This window comes from Polyodon spathula, chromosome 13, assembly GCF_017654505.1.
Source record: "Polyodon spathula isolate WHYD16114869_AA chromosome 13, ASM1765450v1, whole genome shotgun sequence".
Taxonomy (NCBI): Eukaryota; Metazoa; Chordata; class Actinopteri; order Acipenseriformes; family Polyodontidae; genus Polyodon; species Polyodon spathula.
In genome coordinates this window covers 20,626,933-20,646,318 of record NC_054546.1, presented here as the reverse complement: position 1 = coordinate 20,646,318, position 19,386 = coordinate 20,626,933, and the positions used below count along the sequence as shown (strand labels likewise).

The 19,386-nt window shown below is 42.9% G+C and overlaps 1 protein-coding gene across 1 annotated transcript in view; it reads right to left on the bottom strand.

Moving 5' to 3' along the window:
• The window catches only part of LOC121325981 (SEC23 interacting protein), an 82,316-nt gene that overhangs the window by 16,295 nt on the left and 46,635 nt on the right, over positions 1-19,386 (bottom strand). The window contains exon 13 of the mRNA XM_041269093.1: positions 698-886. Within this exon, the coding sequence (XP_041125027.1) occupies positions 698-886 (189 nt within the window). The remainder of the gene's footprint in view (positions 1-697; positions 887-19,386) is intronic.

Below are 19,386 nucleotides of genomic sequence, written 5' to 3'. Positions count from 1 at the left end.
ATCTGACTAACTTTAGCCCTTACCATTAGAGTGAAGTTGTCAGCACACAGGTTCTAGAGGCACATATGCCACAATTGAAAAAAAGTTTTTTGATGCCTATCATTCTGGAAAGGGTTACAAAGCCATTTCTAAGGCTCTGGGGCTCCACCAAACCACAGTCAGTGCCATATTGTCCAAATGGAAAAAGTTTGTGACAACAGTGAATCTTCCCAGTAGTGTCCGTCCTGCCAAAATCTCTACAACAGCAAGGCATAATTGTCCAGGAAGTCACAAAGAACCCTAGAAAAACATCCAGGGATCTGCAGGCCTCTTTCACCTCAACTAAGGTCAGTGTTCATGACCACCATCAGAAAGACACTGGGCAAAAATGGGATTCATGGTAGAGTAACAAGGTGGAAACCACTGCTCACTAAGAAGAATATGAATTCTCGTTTCAGGTTTGCCAAAAAGCACCTGGAAGTTTGGTTGCAGTTACTGCTGCTAAAGGTGGCATAACCAGTTACTGAGTTATTATTAAGGGGACAATTTCTTTTTCACACGGGGCATTGGATGCTGCATAACTTTCTTAATAAATAAGAGAAATACACTCTCTTCTAGATCAGAGGTAGACACCGAACATGCAAACATACAAAAAATGACGCAAGCTTTTAGGGGCCTACCAAACCAAAATGGAAACAAAGAAAAAATCAAAACACACCTGTCCTGTGCCAGCTTCAAAGTAATCGTAGTCCACGTGCATGGATGAGATGGTGCTACCCACTGGCAGCCTCCTCTTGCCCAGTTTCCCGTGGAGTGCAGTGTCTGAAGGGGTGGCCGCTGCCTCCTCCCTGGCTTTCTTCAGGGCTTCCACTGAAGCCGCCTTCTCGGCCAACACTTTTCTTTTTTCCTGCAGAGAAAAGAACAGATGCACTGAAGAACAATCTGTGAACTTCTAATATTGGATGCCCTCATAAACAAACACTAATTCACCAATTGAACTTTTTATTGATAAATTGATCAGTTCACAGAGTTATTATAGGGGAGAAAAATTTACACATGCAATGGAATTAAGTTACAGATTTTTTACGTAAAGGAGCTAAACTTGCAATCTGGATCAGTATTTGGGCTAGGCGGCTCAGACAGCGGGCAAATTCACAAGCATTCACAAGAGTTAGAATACAGCTCATGTCAAAAATGAAAGGAGTTATTAAAGAGTACCTACTACAGTTGCATTCTTCTTGTTTTAGATTCACTATGTATACCAGGTTCTAATTCAGTCATCACACCCTGGTTTAAAGCACCTCTGTGGCCACAAAAGGGCTCTCAAACATGTCTTTTCTGCAAAGCTGGTGAGTTTTTTTTTTTTTTAAATCCAGTCTAAAGGCTTACTTGAAATGTCTTTTTCAGTAATTCGTTTTAATTGAATTTCTTTGGGGCTGTGGAAGGTGCTATACAAGTCCAAGATCATTGTTATTGTAACCATTAATTTAGCCCCCTGCAACATTCTGCCCCAGTGGATGTTAGAGTGCTGTACTATGTCGTATTTATAACTGATGTATTTTCAGCATCCACTATGGGTAGAATGTTGCTCTCGTGTCCATAGTGGACAGCATATCACAAACCCCCTGCACAATTACATAGTCTTTTCCTAAGAGAGGCTCAAGACTGAATGGTAGCCAGGGGGTGTTTAGCTCAGAACTGAGGTGTGCTCCCTCACTTGTATGTATGTATTTTTTTTTTTTTTTTTTAGATCATTATCTCTTGCTCCAAACCCCTACACATAATCACAACTATTGATTAGTAAAATGGACTTAAAGCCTTGAAAATGTAAAAATCAATAAACAATGTGTGATGCAATAGCTTCTTAAATCTTTCTGTTGTGCATTGCAAGGGAAAGATTTTTTTTTTTTTTTATTAATGCTGCAATTTCAGCAAAAGCAACAACAATAACAAATGTTACTCTGACCAGTTTGAAGAGACAGACATCACCCTTTGTTTTATTACTCTTTCAGAAATGATTTCATAAGGGCAGTGTAGAGGAAGCTTCAATCACTGGAAAGTGTAATTCAGGTTGACGCACACCGCAGCGTTATTTAAATAAATGGGAGTGACAGGACTGCATTCATTTCAGACAATGCTAGAAAGAACAGGACTGCTGTAAACCTGCCTGACAGCAGCACCTGCTGAAGACGACATCTTCTGATTTTCCATCCTGCGCATGTTCTTCCACAATGCTACAGGTTCAATGGAAGTTCACCTCTCTATACTTGACCCCCACTGGACCCCACATGCGGTGCGTGGCATGGCAGTAATGTCACAGGCAGTGTGGAGGTAATGTCATGTTTCTGTGTAAGAACTGACTAAATGTTCTCATTCTATTCAGTTCTTTGTTTAACAATAAGTAAGATCTGTTCAAACTTGCTGCAGAAGGATGGTAAAACCTTGTTTTACCGCTAGTGCACTGATGTGCCTTTTACTGGCAGGGATATGCTTCAATTTCCTACTTACTTTTCTGAGAGCTACTATTAAAAAATAGTTTTCATGATGAAAGGGAAGGATATATGAAAGCATGGCCCCCGAACAGAATTAGGCATGATGTTGAAATGATGGCACACAGAGTGCAATCTTATCTCTCTGAAGTGACCATTTCTGACTAGTCAGAGTTCTAGCCTGCCTTTCTTCTTACATTAGAAGGACATCTGCCATGGGGCCCAATTACTAGTCTGTGGTTCAATTCCCACAAAAGCGATTATAAAATGACAAGGTTTACATGTTTTTCCTCCCCCGGTTGCTGTCTCTCCTGGATAGGTAGAGTACCAACATGGAAACAACAAATGATTTACAGAACAACTAGGGGTGGCGATTGTATTCTCTCAGACCCTTTACTTGCTAAATACATTGGTATTCTTGAATAGATAACCATCTCCTCTTTAAAAATATGCACACATATTTTAATGAGCAAGGCATCTCATAAGAAGAATGGTCCCCTGAAAGGTTCTTTGTTTTCTAGGAAAACTGGGGATGTGGAGATTGTTTCCATCTAACATCACTCAGACTTCTTGCTCACGAAATATCTTGGTATCCCTGAATAGATAACTGTCTCCTCTTTAAAAATAGGTTAAGGATTTTAATGAGCAATCCATATCACAAGTACAGAGGTACCCTGAATGCGATTCCTTTACTAACAATGCTGATTGACTGATAGGAACTCTTGTTCTATATTTTACCCCAAATACTTTATCTGAGTGGCAACTGCCAAGACAGGTACATTATTCAAATCAATAACTGAATAATTGTGCTGGTACAGTTTAGGACACAAACTGATTTTGAAGAATACCTGCACAATAATGTACAGCTGTCTCTAGTCTATCTGATTATATTATTGCATCTAGGATTCTGCAGAAAGTTGTATGGCCCTTTTCATTTTTATCTTTATCTTTATCATTTTTTGTATACGTTTTTGTATGTGGGCACGGGGGACTGCTCAAATTAGTTCACGTGCCAGGATTCAAGTGAATAATTAATTCGTAATTGAATCCCAGCACAGCTGTATATATAGATGCACGAGTCACTCTGGGTTGGTGTGTTCGCAGTGGAGAACGGGTGAGAGCAGAAAAATAAATTATATGATCATAATAATTGCTACAGGTGTAGGGAGTGGAAACAATGCGGTACTGGGATCTGTTTGTTTGTTTGGTCTGCCCTTTGTCTGTCTGTCTGTTTGGCCAAAATGCCTTTTGTTTTGAACAAGTGTTTCGGGATTGGTTTAAACCTTTTATTTTGTTCCTTTAATAAACACGCAGTACTGTGTGTTCTTCCGGGTCTGACGTCACCCCTATAGCCATCCGGGTCACAATTAGCTACTACAACACTTCATATTGCTGCTAATGTACAGTTTTTACTTTGAGTTGTTGTGATCACAAGTCTTTGAAGATTCTGATCAATGTGGATTGCTAAATGACAAGCTTGATTTCTTTTCACAAAAAATAAGCTGTACTAATAACAATCAAAGTTGTTATAAGAGTGCCTATGCTACCTATATTTATAGTAATCATGGACCCTCATCTGTTAACAATAACACTATGTAACACAATTTTTGTTCCTGGGTAGTAAGTGTTATTTCCTAATTGCTTATGCCTCAGAAATATAAAAAATGGCTATTATTCCCCAAAAACTTTGTTTTTGTGACCAGGACAGTGATATTTTGAAATGTACCTATTTCCAATGAGAAAACGGTCTTGTCGTTCACATAAAGTCAGAAAACAACAACATATGAATCCAAATTAACATATATTTATACTAAAGTAATACAAAAATGACTACAAAAGATTTAGAAGTAAGTCGTTTTTCAAGATTTACGATTATACTGTAAATCACTTTCACGAATCAGCCCCCAAATGTAGTCTCCCATCATGTTCTCGTTATACTGTCCTTGGTAGCGGCATTCAAAGTCCAGTATATCCTGGTGGAAGCGCTCGCCTTGTTCCTCTGAGTATGCTCCCATGTTCTCCTTGAATTTATCAAGATGAGCATCAAGGATATGGACTTTGAGGGACATCCTACAGCCCATTGTGCTGTAGTTCTTCACCAGAGTCTCAACCAGCTCCACATAGTTTTCGGCCTTGTGATTGCCCAGGAAGCCCCGAACCACTGCGACAAAGCTGTTCCAAGCCGCTTTCTCCTTACTAGTGAGCTTCTTGGGGAATTCATTGCACTTCAGGATCTTCTTTATCTGTGGTCCGACGAAGATACCGGCTTTGAACTTTGCCTCAGACAGCTTAGGGAAGAAGTCTTGAAGGTAGTTGAAGGCTGCCGACTCCTTATCTAGAGCTCTGACAAATTGTTTCATAAGGCCCAATTTGATGTGCAGTGGTGGCATCAGCACCTTCCGGGGGGTCCACCAGTGGCTCCCACTTGACGTTGTTCCTCCCCACAGAGAACTCGGTCTGCTGTGGCCAGTCCCGCCTGTGGTAGTGCGCCTTGGTGTCCCTGCTGTCCCAAAGGCAAAGATAGCAGGAAAACTTGGTAAAACCGCCTTGGAGACCCATCAGGAATGCCACCATTGCAGCCTCTTGATGCCATCTCAGAAAAATGCAGATATGTATCCACTTAAGCAGCTGGAACTAAACTGAACTGGTGGGCTTAAGGCCCCTGTATTTATACTACTATTTATATTACTGGAAAGTTCTAGAAAGATCTAGAAGTTACTCCAAGTTTACTCAGCACTGAATCTATCTGGAATGTTCTGGAAAATAGGTAAATTTCAAAATATCACCGTCCTGGTCACAAAAGCAAAGTTTGTGGGGAATAATAGCCATTTTCTATACTTTTGAGGCATAAGCAATTAGGACATAACACTTACTACCCAGGAACCAAAAAAAATAAATAAATTGTTACACAGTGTAATTGGTGACAAAAGGTTAATTAGGTAACATGCTAGTTAACTCGGAGAATACACAAATACACTTTTATACTTACGCCAGTGTTCTAACACTGTGTTATACACATTTCAGACTTTTAACTGACTTGGGCTTCAGACAGAAATCCCCTTGCTTTGGGTGACCATTTCACTGAAATTGACAAGTGAAGGACAACTCAATCTAATGACCTGGTCTGCCCAGTCTCCAGACCTCAATCCCATAGAATTTGTATGGGACGAACTGGACAGAAGAGTCAAAGCAAAGCTACCCACAAGTGCCCTACACCTCTGGGAATTGCTGCAGAAGATCTGGGAAGACATGTCAGGTGATTTCCTGCTGAAACTTATTAAGCGAATGCCTCTTGTTTGTGAGGCTGTTATTAAGGCAAATGGTAGCTATTTTGAGGAATCCAAGATTTAGAGACAATTTTCGTGAACATTGCTTTGACACTCCGTATATTTTGTTTTGTATATTGTAACGTGTTTTCATTTTCAAGTATTTACAGAAACGTACACTACGTAAAACATTGTCAATTATGAACAAAAAAAAAAAAAACTATTTTCCAGCAAGTGTACTCAAACTTTTGACTGACACACACACACACACACACACACACACCCTGCCCCCCTCTCTGATTTTCTGCATTTTTGCATATTTTTGACAGTGAATGTTATCAGATCTTCAACCAAAATCTAATATTAGATAAAAGGGACCCTGAGTAAACAAATAACACAAAATGTTGATACTTATTTCATTTATTTATTAAAGAAAGTTATGCAACACCCAATGCCCCCATGTGAAAAAGTAATTGTCCCCTTAGACTCAATAACTGGTTACGTCACCTTTAGCAGCAATAACTGCAACTAAGCGCTTCATGCAACATCGATAATGGATAATTGCAAAGCATATGACATGGTTTATTTAGATTTCCAGAAAGCTTTTGACAAAGTCCCGCACAAAAGATTAATTCTCAAACTGAACGCAGTTGGGATTCAAGGTAACACATGTACATGGATTAGGGAGTGGTTAACATGTAGAAAACAGAAAGTACTGATTAGAGGAAAAACCTCAGAATGGAGTGTGGTAACCAGCGGTGTACCACAGGGATCAGTATTAGGTCCTCTGCTATTCCTAATCTACATTAATGATTTAGATTCTGGTATAGTAAGCAAACTTGTTAAATTTGCAGACGACACAAAAGTAGGAGGAGTGGCAAACACTGTTGCAGCAGCAAAGGTCATTCAAAATGATCTAGACAAGATTCAGAACTGGGCAGATACATGGCAAATGACATTTAATAGAGAAAAGTGTAAGGTACTGCACGCAGGAAATAAAAATGTACATTATAAATATCATATGGGAGATATTGAAATTGGAGAAGGAATCTATGAAAAAGACCTAGGAGTTTTTGTTGACTCAGAAATGTCTTCATCTAGACAATGTGGGGAAGCTATAAAAAAGGCTAACAAGATGCTCGGATACATTGTGAAAAGTGTTGAATTTAAATCAAGGGAAGTAATGTTAAAACTGTACAATGCACTTGTAAGACCTCATCTTGAATATTGTGTGCAGTTCTGGTCACCTCGCTATAAAAAAGATATTGCTGCTCTAGAAAGAGTGCAAAGAAGAGCGACCAGAATTATTCCGGGCTTAAAAGGCATGTCATATGCAGACAGGCTAAAAGAATTGAATCTGTTCAGTCTTGAACAAAGAAGACTACGTGGCGACCTAATTCAAGCATTCAAAATTCTAAAAGGTATTGACAGTGTCGACGCAAGGGACTTTTTCAGCCTGAAAAAAGAAACAAGGACCAGGGGTCACAAATGGAGTTTAGAAAAAGGGGCATTCAGAACAGAAAATAGGAGACACTTTTTTACACAGAGAATTGTGAGGGTCTGGAATCAACTCCCCAGTAATGTTGTTGAAGCTGACACCCTGGGATCCTTCAAGAAGCTGCTTGATGAGATTTTGGGATCAATAAGCTACTAACAACCAAACGAGCAAGATGGGCCGAATGGCCTCCTCTCGTTTGTAAACTTTCTTATGTTCTTATGTTCTTATGTAGTTATTGATCAGTCTCTAACAGCGTCGTGGAGGAATTTTGTCCCACTCCTTCATGCAGAACTGCTTCAACTCAGTAACATTTGTCGGTTTCGAGCATAAACTGCTCGTTTCAGGTCCTGCCACAACATCTCACTGGGGTTTAGGTCTGGACTTTGACTAGGCCATTCCAAAACTTTACATTTCTTGTTCTTCAACCATTATGATGTAGACTTGATTATGTGTTTCAGATCATTGTCTTGCTGCATGACCCAGCTGCGCTTCAGCTTCAGCTCACGGACGGATGGTCTGACATTCTCCTGTAGAACTGTTCGATACAGAGCAGAATTCATGGTTTCTTCAATGATGGCAAGTTGTCCAGGTCCTGATGCATCAAAGCATCCCCAAATCATGACACCACCACCATCCTTAACCGTTGGTATGAGGTTCTTACTGTGGAATGCAGTCTTTGGTTTTCGCCAGATATAATGGGCCCATGTTGGCCAAGAAGTTCCACTTTTGACTCATCTGTCTATAGAAGAACATTGTTCCAGAACTCTTGAGGATCATCCAGGTGCTTTTTGGCAAACTTGAGACAAGCATTCATGTTCTTCTTAGTGAGCAGTAGCTTTCTGCCTTACTACTCTGCCACGAATCCCATTTTTTCCCAGTGTCTTTCTGATGGTGGAGTCATGAACACTGATCTTAGCCGAGGCGAGAGGTGCCTACAGATCCCTGGATGTTGTTCTAGGGTTCTTTGTGAATTCCTGGACGATTTTATGCCTTGCTTTTGGAGAAACTTTGGCAGGACAGCCACTCCTGGGAAGATTCACTACTGTCCCAAACTTTCTCCATTTGGATAATATGGCTCTGAATGTGGTTTGGTGGCTCCCCAGAGCCTTAGAAATTGCTTTGTAACCCTTTCCAGACTGATAGGATTCAAACAACTTTTTTTCCGAAGGTCTTTGGGAATTTCTTTTGAATGACGTGCCTCTAGAACCTGTGTGCTGACAACTTCACTCTGATGGTAAGGGCCAAAGTTAGTCAGATTTATATTGGGCAGGGCTGGCCCATATCAAGCCTGATTGTTAACCAAAGTATTCAAACAGCTGACCCTAATTATCCCTTTAATTGGGTTGAGTTAACTAGGGGGGAATAACTTTTTCACACCTGAAGATTGCCTATTTGATTACCTTGCACACCAAACAAATGAAAGAAGCACCAAACTTTAGTGTCATTTTTTCAGTGTGAAAAATGTGCAAAAATGCCAAAAATCAGAGAGGGGGTTAAATACTTTTTCACGGTACTCTCTGTGTGTGTGTGTGTGTGTGTGTGTGCATATATATATATATATATATATATATATATATATATATATATATATATATATATATATATATATATATATATATATATATATATAGTACTGTGCAAAAGTTTTAGGCAGGTGTGAAAAAATGCTGTAAAGTAAGAATGCTTTCAAAAATAGACATGTTAATATATTATATATATATATATATATATATATATATATATATATTATATATATTATCAATTAACTAAATGCAAAGTGAGTGAACAGAAGAAAAATCTAAATCAAATCCATATTTGGTGTGACCACCCTTTGCCTTCAAAACAGCATCAATTCTTCTAGGTACACTTGCACAAAGTCAAGGATTTTGTAGGCATATAGTCAGGTGTATGATTAAACAATTATACCAAACAGGTGCTAATGATCATCAATTCAATATGTAGGTTGAAACACAATCATTAACTGAAACAGAAACAGCTGTGTAGGAGGAATAAAACTGGGTGAGGAACAGCCAAACTCAGCTAACAAGGTGAGGTTGCTGAAGACAGTTTACTGTCAAAAGTCATACACCATGGCAAGACTGAGCACAGCAACAAGACACAAGGTAGTTATACTGCATCAGCAAGGTCTCTCCCAGGCAGAAATTTCAAGGCAGACAGGGGTTTCCAGATGTGCTGTCCAAGCTCTTTTGAAGAAGCACAAAGAAACAGGCAACGTTGAGGACCGTAGACGCAGTGGTCGGCCAAGGAAACATACTGCAGCAGATGAAAGACACATCATGCTTACTTCCCTTCGCAATCGGAAGATGTCCAGCAGTGCCATCAGCTCAGAATTGGCAGAAAACAGTGGGACCCTGGAACACCCATCTACTGTCCGGAGAAGTCTGGTCAGAAGTGGCCTTCATGGAAGACTTGCGGCCAAAAAGCCATACCTCCGACGTGGAAACAAGGCCAAGTGACTCAACTATGCACGAAAACACAGGAACTGGGGTGCAGAAAAATGGCAGCAGGTGCTCTGGACTGATGAGTCAAAATTTGAAATATTTGGCTGTAGCAGAAGGCAGTTTGTTCGCCGAAGGGCTGGAGAGCGGTACACAAATGAGTGTCTGCAGGCAACAGTGAAGCATGGTGGAGGTTCTTTGCAAGTTTGGGGCTGCATTTCTGCAAATGGAGTTGGGGATTTGGTCAGAATTAATGGTCTCCTCAATGCTGAGAAGTACAGGCAGATACTTATCCATCATGCAATACCATCAGGGAGGCATCTGATTGGCCCCAAATTTATTCTGCAGCATGACAACGACCCCAAACATACAGCGAAAGTCATTAAGAACTATCTTCAGCGTAAAGAAGAACAAGGAGTCCTGGAAGTGATGGTATGGCCCCCACAGAGCCCTGATCTCAACATCATCGAGTCTGTCTGGGATTACATGAAGAGAGAGAAGCAACTGAGGCTGCCTAAATCCACAGAAGAACTGTGGTTAGTTCTAAGATGTTTGGGCCAACCTACCTGCCAAGTTCCTTCAAAAACTGTGTGCAAGTGTACGTAGAAGAATTGATGCTGTTTTGAAGGCAAAGGGTGGTCACCCCAAATTTTTATATATATATATATATATATATATATATATATATATATATATATATATATATATATATGGTATATTGGGAGATCAGTAAGTAATGTGTCATGAAATGATAATGGAGTGACCACTTGGTGAACTCCGTCACCACGGCTAAGTCTATCTCTTCACCCTTTCCTAGACTTATTTAAATACTTGAACTTCTCTTGAGGTATCAGTGACTGGACATTGGGTTCTAGACGGCATTCTTTGAAAGGGACAGACAGAGTGAGTTTGCACAGGTTTTGCATTCAACAGTTGGAACACAAAGATTTGTTGTTTGGTCAAAAAGAGTCTTTTTGACCATAAAGAAAGTATGGACTTGTGAGAAGAGTCTAACCTCAAAATCCAGTTAAAACAAAGTCTGTTGGAAAAGCTTGTGCTCAGCACTGAATAAATGATCTGCAAAGGGTTAAAAAAGGAGCTTATCAAGGAGATACAATTTCCCCAAAGCTCTTCATAGCCACCCTAGAAGACATTTTCAAAACACTAGATTTGGAAAATAAGGGGCTGAAGATCAACAGAGCTTACTTGAATCACCTACGATTTGCTGACGACATCCTCATATTTACAACGTGTCCAGACGAATTACAAACAAGAATACAAGAACTACACAAGGCTAGCGTCAAAGTGGGTTTGAAAATGAACCTGAAGATGACCCTTCAGGTTATGTTCAATAAATATACCACTCCACAGGCAACTGAAGTCAATAGGATCAAGCTTGAAGTAAATAACTGGGACAGTATACTTAGGACAGTTAGTTTTGGCAACGGAGAACCAATTGTGTCGAAATCAACAGAAGAGCAAAAATAGGCTGGAGTGCCTCTGGAAGATTAAACATGTTTCTGAAAGGGAAACTACCTTTATGCCTCAAGAGGAAAGTCTTTGACCAATGTGTGCTGCCAGTGCTAACTTACGGATGTGAAACCTGGACCATCAATGCAAAAATTACTCAAATTACAAACGACTCAACGGAGTATGGAAATATGCATGCTGGGAATAACAAGAAGATACAGGAAAAGAAAGGCATGGATAAGAGTGCAAACAAAAGTATGCAAAGTTATTATAAGAGTAAAAAAACTGAAATGGCAGTGGGAGTACATGTAGCAAGAACAACAGATCATCCCTGGACCAAGGAGATACTAGAATGGATCCCAAGAGATAAAAAGAGATCAAGACGACCTCCAGGAAGATGACTAGATTAAATCTGGAAACATGCCGGAGCAACATGGATGAGGGACTATGATGATGACGATGATGATGGAGTACCAGATATCCCGTTTTAAAATAAAAATAAGTTTGCTAAAACATATTTTCTTTCAAAACTGCACATTTGAGACCTATGTTGCTAATGGATGTGCAAAACAGATGATTGGAATTATTTTGTTTGCTACAATTACTTAACTGATCATTTTGTTGAAAGGTAAAAGCTCAATGATGGGAGCAAGTTTAAATCACTGAAGAATCATTTGGACTAAAAGTAGCTATGCAATGTTTTTGTTCATGTATCGTGACTCATACCTCTGCTCCGATAGATACAGTATTATGAAGGGATTCATCTATATACACAATTATTTATTATTGCACCCCTAGTAATCATTGAGGATTGGTCTCGTACCAATTCGTAACGGTCACCTACTGTCCCCCGTTCATTAATGAACTGCCTATTTATGGTAAATACTGCCCGTGCCGTCTATTAAAATACAATAAGATGAAATAGAATACATACAGTGGCTCTCAAAAGTATTCATCCCTCTTGGACTTTTTCACATTTTATTGTGTTACAACATGGAATCAAAATGTATATAATTAGTTTTTGCCACTGATCAATGCAAAAAAAGTCGATAATGTCAAAGTGAAAAACAAAATCTACAAATTGTTCTAAATTAATTATAAACATAAAACAGAAAATAACTGATTGTATAAGTATCACCCCCTTTGCTATGACACACCTATATAAGCTCTGGTGCAACCAATTGTCTTTAGAAGTCACATAATTAGTTGAATGGAGTCCACTCTGGGAGGTCCCACAGTTGGTTAGTACATTTCCTAACAAAAACTACATCATGAAGACAAAGGAACATTCAAATCCAGAATAAGGTTCTTCAAAAGCACCAATCAGGGGTAGGATATAAGAACATTTCCAAGGCATTGAATATCCCCCGGAGCACAGTGAAGTCCATTAATAAGAAATGGAGAGAATATGGCACAACTGTGAATCTGTCTAGAACAGGCTGTCCTCAAAAACTGAGTATCCGGGCAAGAAGGGCACTAGTCAGGGAGGCCACCAAGAAGCAAGCAAGCAGGCCTATGGCAACTCTTAAGGAGTTAGTCTTCCACGGCTGAGCTGGGAGACACTGCGTATATGGCAACAACAGCCCGGGTGCGTCACAAAACTGGCCTTTATGGGAGAGTGGCAAAAAGAAAGCCATTATTAAAAATCTTGGCTAGAGTTTGCCAGAAGGCATGTGGGAGACTCTGAGACCGAGTGGAAGAATATTCTATGGTCTGATGAGACCAAAATAGAGCTACACCATTTCTACAGTAAAGCATGGTGGTGGTAGCATTATGCTATGGGGATGCTTCTCTGCATCAGGGCCTGGAAAGCTTGTGAAGATAGAGGGCAAAATGGATGCAGCAAAGTACAGAGAAATCCTGGAGGAAAACCTGCTGAAGTCTGCAAGAGACCTGGGACTTGAAAGAAGATTCATCTTCTAGCAGGACAATGACCCCAAACATACAGCCAAAGCCACACTGGAGTGGCTTAAAAACAAAAAAGTCAATGTCCTGGAGTGACCCAGTCAAAGCACGGACCTCAATCCAATTGAGAATATGTGGAAAGAGTTGAAAATTGCTGAAAATTGCTGTTCACCAAAGGTCCCCATCCAACTTGATGGAGCTTGAGCAATTTTACAAAGAAGAATGGGCAAAAATTGCAGTGTCCAGATGTGCAAAACTGGTAGAGACTTATCCAAATAGACTCATGGCTGTAATTGCTGCCAAAGGTGCCTCTACCAAATATTGACTCAAGGGGGTGAATACTTATGTAATCAATTATTTTCTGTTTTGTATTTGTAATTAATTTAGAACAATTTGTAGATTTTATTTGTCACTTTGACATTATGGACTTTCTTGTGTTGATCAGTGGCAAAAACTCCTAATTAAATCCATTTTGATTCCATGTTGTAACACAATAAAATGTGGAAAAGTCCAAGGGGGGTGAATACTTTTGAGAGCCACTGTATAGTTATACAGCCCTACTACTGTGGCACTGTCATAATAATTTCACATACAGCAATATACTCATTAAAATTTCAATTCCACTGCACTGAAGCAGGGCTGTATACAACAAGCTTGGGGTTTCTCAGTATTTAAAAACACCAAGCAAAGTAAATTTATTCATTCAAATTCACTGAAAACCAAAACAGCATTTGCTCCACTGCAAAGTTTGCACCACTTGAAATAAAACAAATAATTAGCATACTAATACAAAATACAAGCAAACAAGCCATATTTTCCCCAAAAGGAATAAACAGCTAATGCTTAACAATGGTACCTTTCACCTCCCATTTCAGCCGACAGTAGCAAAATCTGAACTTCATTATTTTCTCACTTGTATACATCCCCCATGCTCAAATAATTTTCAGCATTGTTTAATTGTTATGCGTGCTTTAGGCATTTTAGAAACCAACACCTCTTCTATCACAATCTTAATTCCCAAAAGACTCGCTCCAAATTATACATTTTTGTGGAAGCTTTGGGGAAGCTTGATGCTTTATACAATTCTGCTATAAGATTTATAACTGGTGCTTCTTATCTTACTCATCACTGCAATCTTTATATTATGGTTGAATGGCCTTCACTGCACACTAGGCGATTGGGTCATTGGGTTAACTTATAGAACCCCGATTGGGAAGACGTTAGGTTATTATCATAACCCTGGTTCTCTGAAATAGAAATATTAACCATCAAGGGCTCCCGAGTGGCGCATCCAGTAAAGGCGCTCCACATGGACTGCAGTATGTGCCCTATAGCCTGGGGATCGCAGGTTCGAGTCCAGGCAATGTCACAGCTGACCGTGACCGGGAGCGCCTAGGGTGCGCACAATTGGCCGAGTGTTGCCCAGGTAGGGAGGGCTTAGGTCGGCAGGGGAATCCACGGCTCACCGCATATCAGCGACCCCTGTGGGCGATAGGGTGCCTGTGGTTCTGCAGTGGAGCTGCCAGATGTGTTGTCCTCCGGTACTATAGGTCTGGTGGCCTCGCTGCGAATCTGCAGTGCGAAAAATGACGGATTGGCAGGAGCACGTTTCGGAGGACGCGTGCTCCAGCCTCCTTTCCCCAGTCAGCAGGGGGGGTTGCGAGCGGTGAGCAGAGGATACAGATAATAATTTGGCACACTCAACTTGGGAGAAAACCGGGGTAAAAAAATTGGAGACGACTAAATTAAAAAAAAAAAAAAAAAAAAAGAAATATTAAATCATCACTAATGGGTTATTCCCTTTTAAGAACCCAAGAACTGAAGCATGTATGCCAACAAACTCTCGCGAGAGTGCATGACACAGTGCGAGTTGCCCCAACAAAAGCACACTGTGGCCATTTGCAAATTCTTTTACTTTCGAGTCTCGTGGCTCCGCAGCGACCGCGAAGACTGACAGTTAATATTTCTATTTCAGAGAACCAGGGTTATGATAATAACTTAATGATCTCTTACAAATACGAAATACGAACCATCATTAATGGGTAAGTATACCCAATTTGTCATGAGGACAGGCGCAAGACTCCTGAGCTAATGGCGCTAGCTGTCCTAAGGTAACTAGATTACCCACCGATCAATCTGTGGTTGAGGGGACGGCCGCCGAAGCAGCTCTCAGCACCCGTGATCCAAATCCAGGATACAGTGGATCCACGGTGTTCATCATGTAAAACCGTGTTAACGAATGGGGAGATGCCGCCCTGGAACACCGGCCAAGAAGTGGCCTGCTCCCTAGTGGAATGGCCAGTTATCTTCTCCGGTGGGGCAACTTGCAAACTTGATATGCCATCTTCATGGTCTCCGTCAGCCACCAAGATAGGCGCTGTTTGGACAGAGCCTGCCCTTGGGACTTAGAGCCATAGCAAACAAACAGTTGCTCTGATTGGCACCAACTTTTTGTCCTCTCCACATAGTATGCCAGTGCCATCACCAGGCACAGTGTGTGGAGCATCCTGTCTCTGTCAGATTGGAAAGGGGGAGGGTGAAAGACCTCCAACGCCACTGATTGATTGACATGAAAAACTGAAATTGTCTTCGGTAAAAACGCAGGGTTGGTCCGGAGTGTCACTCATGACCTCTCTTGTGCAAAAAACAAACAAACTTTAGCCACGGACAGGGCCTGTAGCTCACTTACTCGCTTTGCGGAAGCAACCAAAAAAGCTGTTTCAAAAGACAAGAATTTGAGCTCTGCAGACTGCATGGGCTCAAAAGGTGGTTTTGTGAGTGCATTCAGCACATCATTCAACCGCCAGTTAGCAACAACGTCCCTTCTCAGGGGACAAAGCCCCCTAGCCTCTTTCAGAAACTGTCTCGCCAGGAAATGTGCTCCTGGGGAGACCGAATCAATCTTAACATGGCAAGCAGAAATAGCTGCCTAGAAAACTTTTAAAAGTAGAAGGGCTCTTCCCTTCATCCAACAGGTCTTGCAAAAACTGCAAGATTACCGCCAATCAGACAAGTCGTGGGATCTTCACCCCGCGATAGACACCACATCTGAAAACGCCCCACTTGTAACCATACTGAGAACGAGTTGAGGATGCGCTAGCATTCTGTAGGGTGTCAATCACCCTATTAGACAGACCAAGACGGCTCAAATGCAGGTAGTAGGTCGCGGCGAATGGGCAATTCCCATGGTTGTCCACACAGGAGCTGTATCAGTGAGGCAAACCAGGCTCTCTTGGGCAGGGAGGTACTACTAGTAGGACCATGGCCCTGTCCTGTCTGATCTTCTCTAGACACAGCAGTAGCAGCGGGTACACATACAGTTGTTGTGCTGGCCACTGATGAACCAGTGCATCGATCATTAGACACCCTTCATCTCTTTTTATGGAGAACCACAGGGTGCAATGAGTCGACTCCCAGGAGGCAAAGAGATCGATCTCCGCTATCCCGAACCACTCCCATATTAGGCCCACTACCTCGTGATGGAGTCTCCAATCTGCACCCTCCAGAACCTGCCTCAAAAGGAGCTCTGTGGCGGTGTTTACCACTCCAGGTAGATGAATCGCTCAGAGTGAGAGGAGGTGGGTGTGTGCCCAGAGCAGAAGCCTGGTGACCACCCTGAGACTGGGCGACCTCGTACCACCTTGGTGGTTGATGTAAGCCACCACTGTTGTGTTGTCCGTCCAGACAAGCACGTGTCTCCCCTTGATCTCCTCCAGAAAGAACTGAAGGGTTAGAAACACTGCTTGCAGTTCCAGAAGATTTACACCACACCTCTTGTGCACCCCGACCGTTCCACACTCTGCCCCAACCGTGGTTGATGGCGTTGGTAGTGATCACGTCTCTTCTTGCAACTGCTCCCAGCCTGACACCCAAGCACAGGTGGGTTGCTTCTTTCCACCAAGAGAGAGTCTGGAGACAGTATCTGGACACTGTCACTAAGCGGCTGCGGTTCAGCATTGGGTGAGGGACCATCCTGCTGAACCAAACCTGTAGGGGCTGCATATGTAGAAGGCCCAGGGGAAGGGATTGAGAAGCTGCTGCCATTAAGCCCAGAAGTTTTTGGAATGTCACCACTGGTAAAGCTCTGCCTAACCGGAATAGGTCTAGACAGGCCGACATGCTTGTCATCCTGTCGTCTGACAGAGCAGCTGTCATGGACCGAGAGTCTAAACTCAGACCCAGGCTTTTCACATGATTCACTTTCAGACCTAGTCTGAAGAGGTGATCGGTGACGCGTTGCATGTGTTGATGTGCCTGACCTGGCGCCAAATGAGCCAATTGTCCAGGTAGTTTTGAACTCTGATACCCTCGAGTCTCAGAGTGGCCACAGCAATGTTCATGCATTTCGTTAAAACGCATGGCGCCAGGGACAGGCCAAAAGGCAGTACATGAAACTTGTAGCCTTTTCCTTGAAAGGCGAACTGAAGGTACTTCTGGTGCCCTGGTTTTATGGGAATGTGGACTTTTATGAGAATGTGGAAGTAGGTGACCTGTAAGTCCACTGTGATGAACCAGTCGCCTGGCCTGATGGACATGCGACAGTTGTCGCATGGTCAACATCTTGAACTGCCTGCGGCTCAGGTACAGGTTGACCTATCTGAGATCGAGGATCGGTCTGAGGCCGTCGTCCCATTTGGGCACCAGAAAGTATTTTGAGTAGAACCATGATCCAACCATGTCGGAGGGTGGTAAGATGCGAATAGCCTGCTTGTGCAGGAGGGTTTCTAGCTCCTGAGCCAGTGAGTCGTTGGCTCGGGGGTCCTTGACCAGTGTATGGACCACGCCCCAAAGGGGGGTGGTCCATGGCTGCATTGTAAGGAGTATCCCCGACGTACAGTGGTGAGCACCCAAGAATAATGGATGCATTGGTCCCAGTAATCCAGATGGTCCCTGGAGATAGGGGGGGCAATGGGCCTGTGGCAGCAATGTCTTAGGGCTGTTTGCTTCAACTTTGGCACCTGCCGTTTCTTGCCAGGCACGATGCATAGAAACCGCTGTTGCCTACCATGCACTCGACCCAACGTACCACTAACTGCTGGAGGATCCCGTGGACCACCCTGAGGCTTGCCACTGTGGCCAGGGTGGTGGTCTCTGATACAACAGCCTCTTAGGCAGTAGTACAGGCTTAGAGGCAAGGTCATCAAACACCTTTGTGCCTCCCTTGCTGCCTTGGACCGAAACAACATATCATCCACCGCAGGGCCAAAAGTATGCCCTGGTGTAATGGGCACATCAATCAGAGCAGCCTTATTACCCTCCGTCAGCCTGGCTTGAGAAAGCCACAGCTGACGGCATGCTGCTTCCAATGCTGCCATGCTCGGCCCTGTTGCTTAGCTCAGGAGCTTCGCCAGCCGTAGCAACATGCAAGATATTAACTGCAGCTCAACCGTCTGATCAGGGGTGAGTCCCACCTCAGTAGCGGAGCTCCAAATGTGGCTCTGGTAAGCCACCAGGCCCGTATTGTAGTTGGCCAAACATGCAACGAAGGCGTCAGCGGAGTAGGCTTTCTTTAGAAGGACCTCCATCCGTCCTTGGACAGCAACGCTGGGTTCGCTGGCTGCGCCAAGGCTGGTATGGTCGATCCCACTGGGGGGATCTGGACCAGTCCCATCTTATCTCCCTCATGCACCCTATAGGTCATGCCCGACCTAGGGGTCGCAGGGGCTGTGACCAGGTGTTGCAATGACGAAGTAAGCTCCTGCCAAAAATCCCGGTGGATGGGCGGGGCTTCAGATGGAATCTCCTTACGCTCGTCAAACACTGTGCACCTCTTGGCCTTTGCGCTTGGCCATGGTACCCTACGTGCTTCATTGGCTCGACGCATCAAGGGTATTAGCTCCCCAGGTAACGGAGGTAGGGGCAGCGAATCCGATGCCGCTTGTTCTTCCAATACAAACTCCTCTTGCTCCTCCGCTTCTTCTGAAGCAAGGACAGAGAGAACATCCTCCATTATCTCCCACACTGACCCAAATGGAGGAGGGGTGCTAAGTCACTGGGTGTGATGAAACAGGTGCTTGTGTTGGCATAAGCGCAGTAGGTGCTTGTACTGGTAAAGACCGCTTCTGCAACAACTGAGTCAGAGTTGACTGCTGTTGCTAGAACATCTCGCACATATTACGCCAGCGGTCCGATGACCTGGACCTGAGCCTCCTCTTCTTACTCCTTGGGGGGTGGAAGGAGAAGTAGCAGGAGAGGAAGGAGGACGAGGAAGAGGAAATGGGGCTTCTCCTGTGTCCCTTCCTAGAGGTAGGCTCCCTGGAGCTACGTGCCCTAGCACTGTGCTCCGCAGAATGGGGCCTCTGGCTACGTTTTTTAGAACG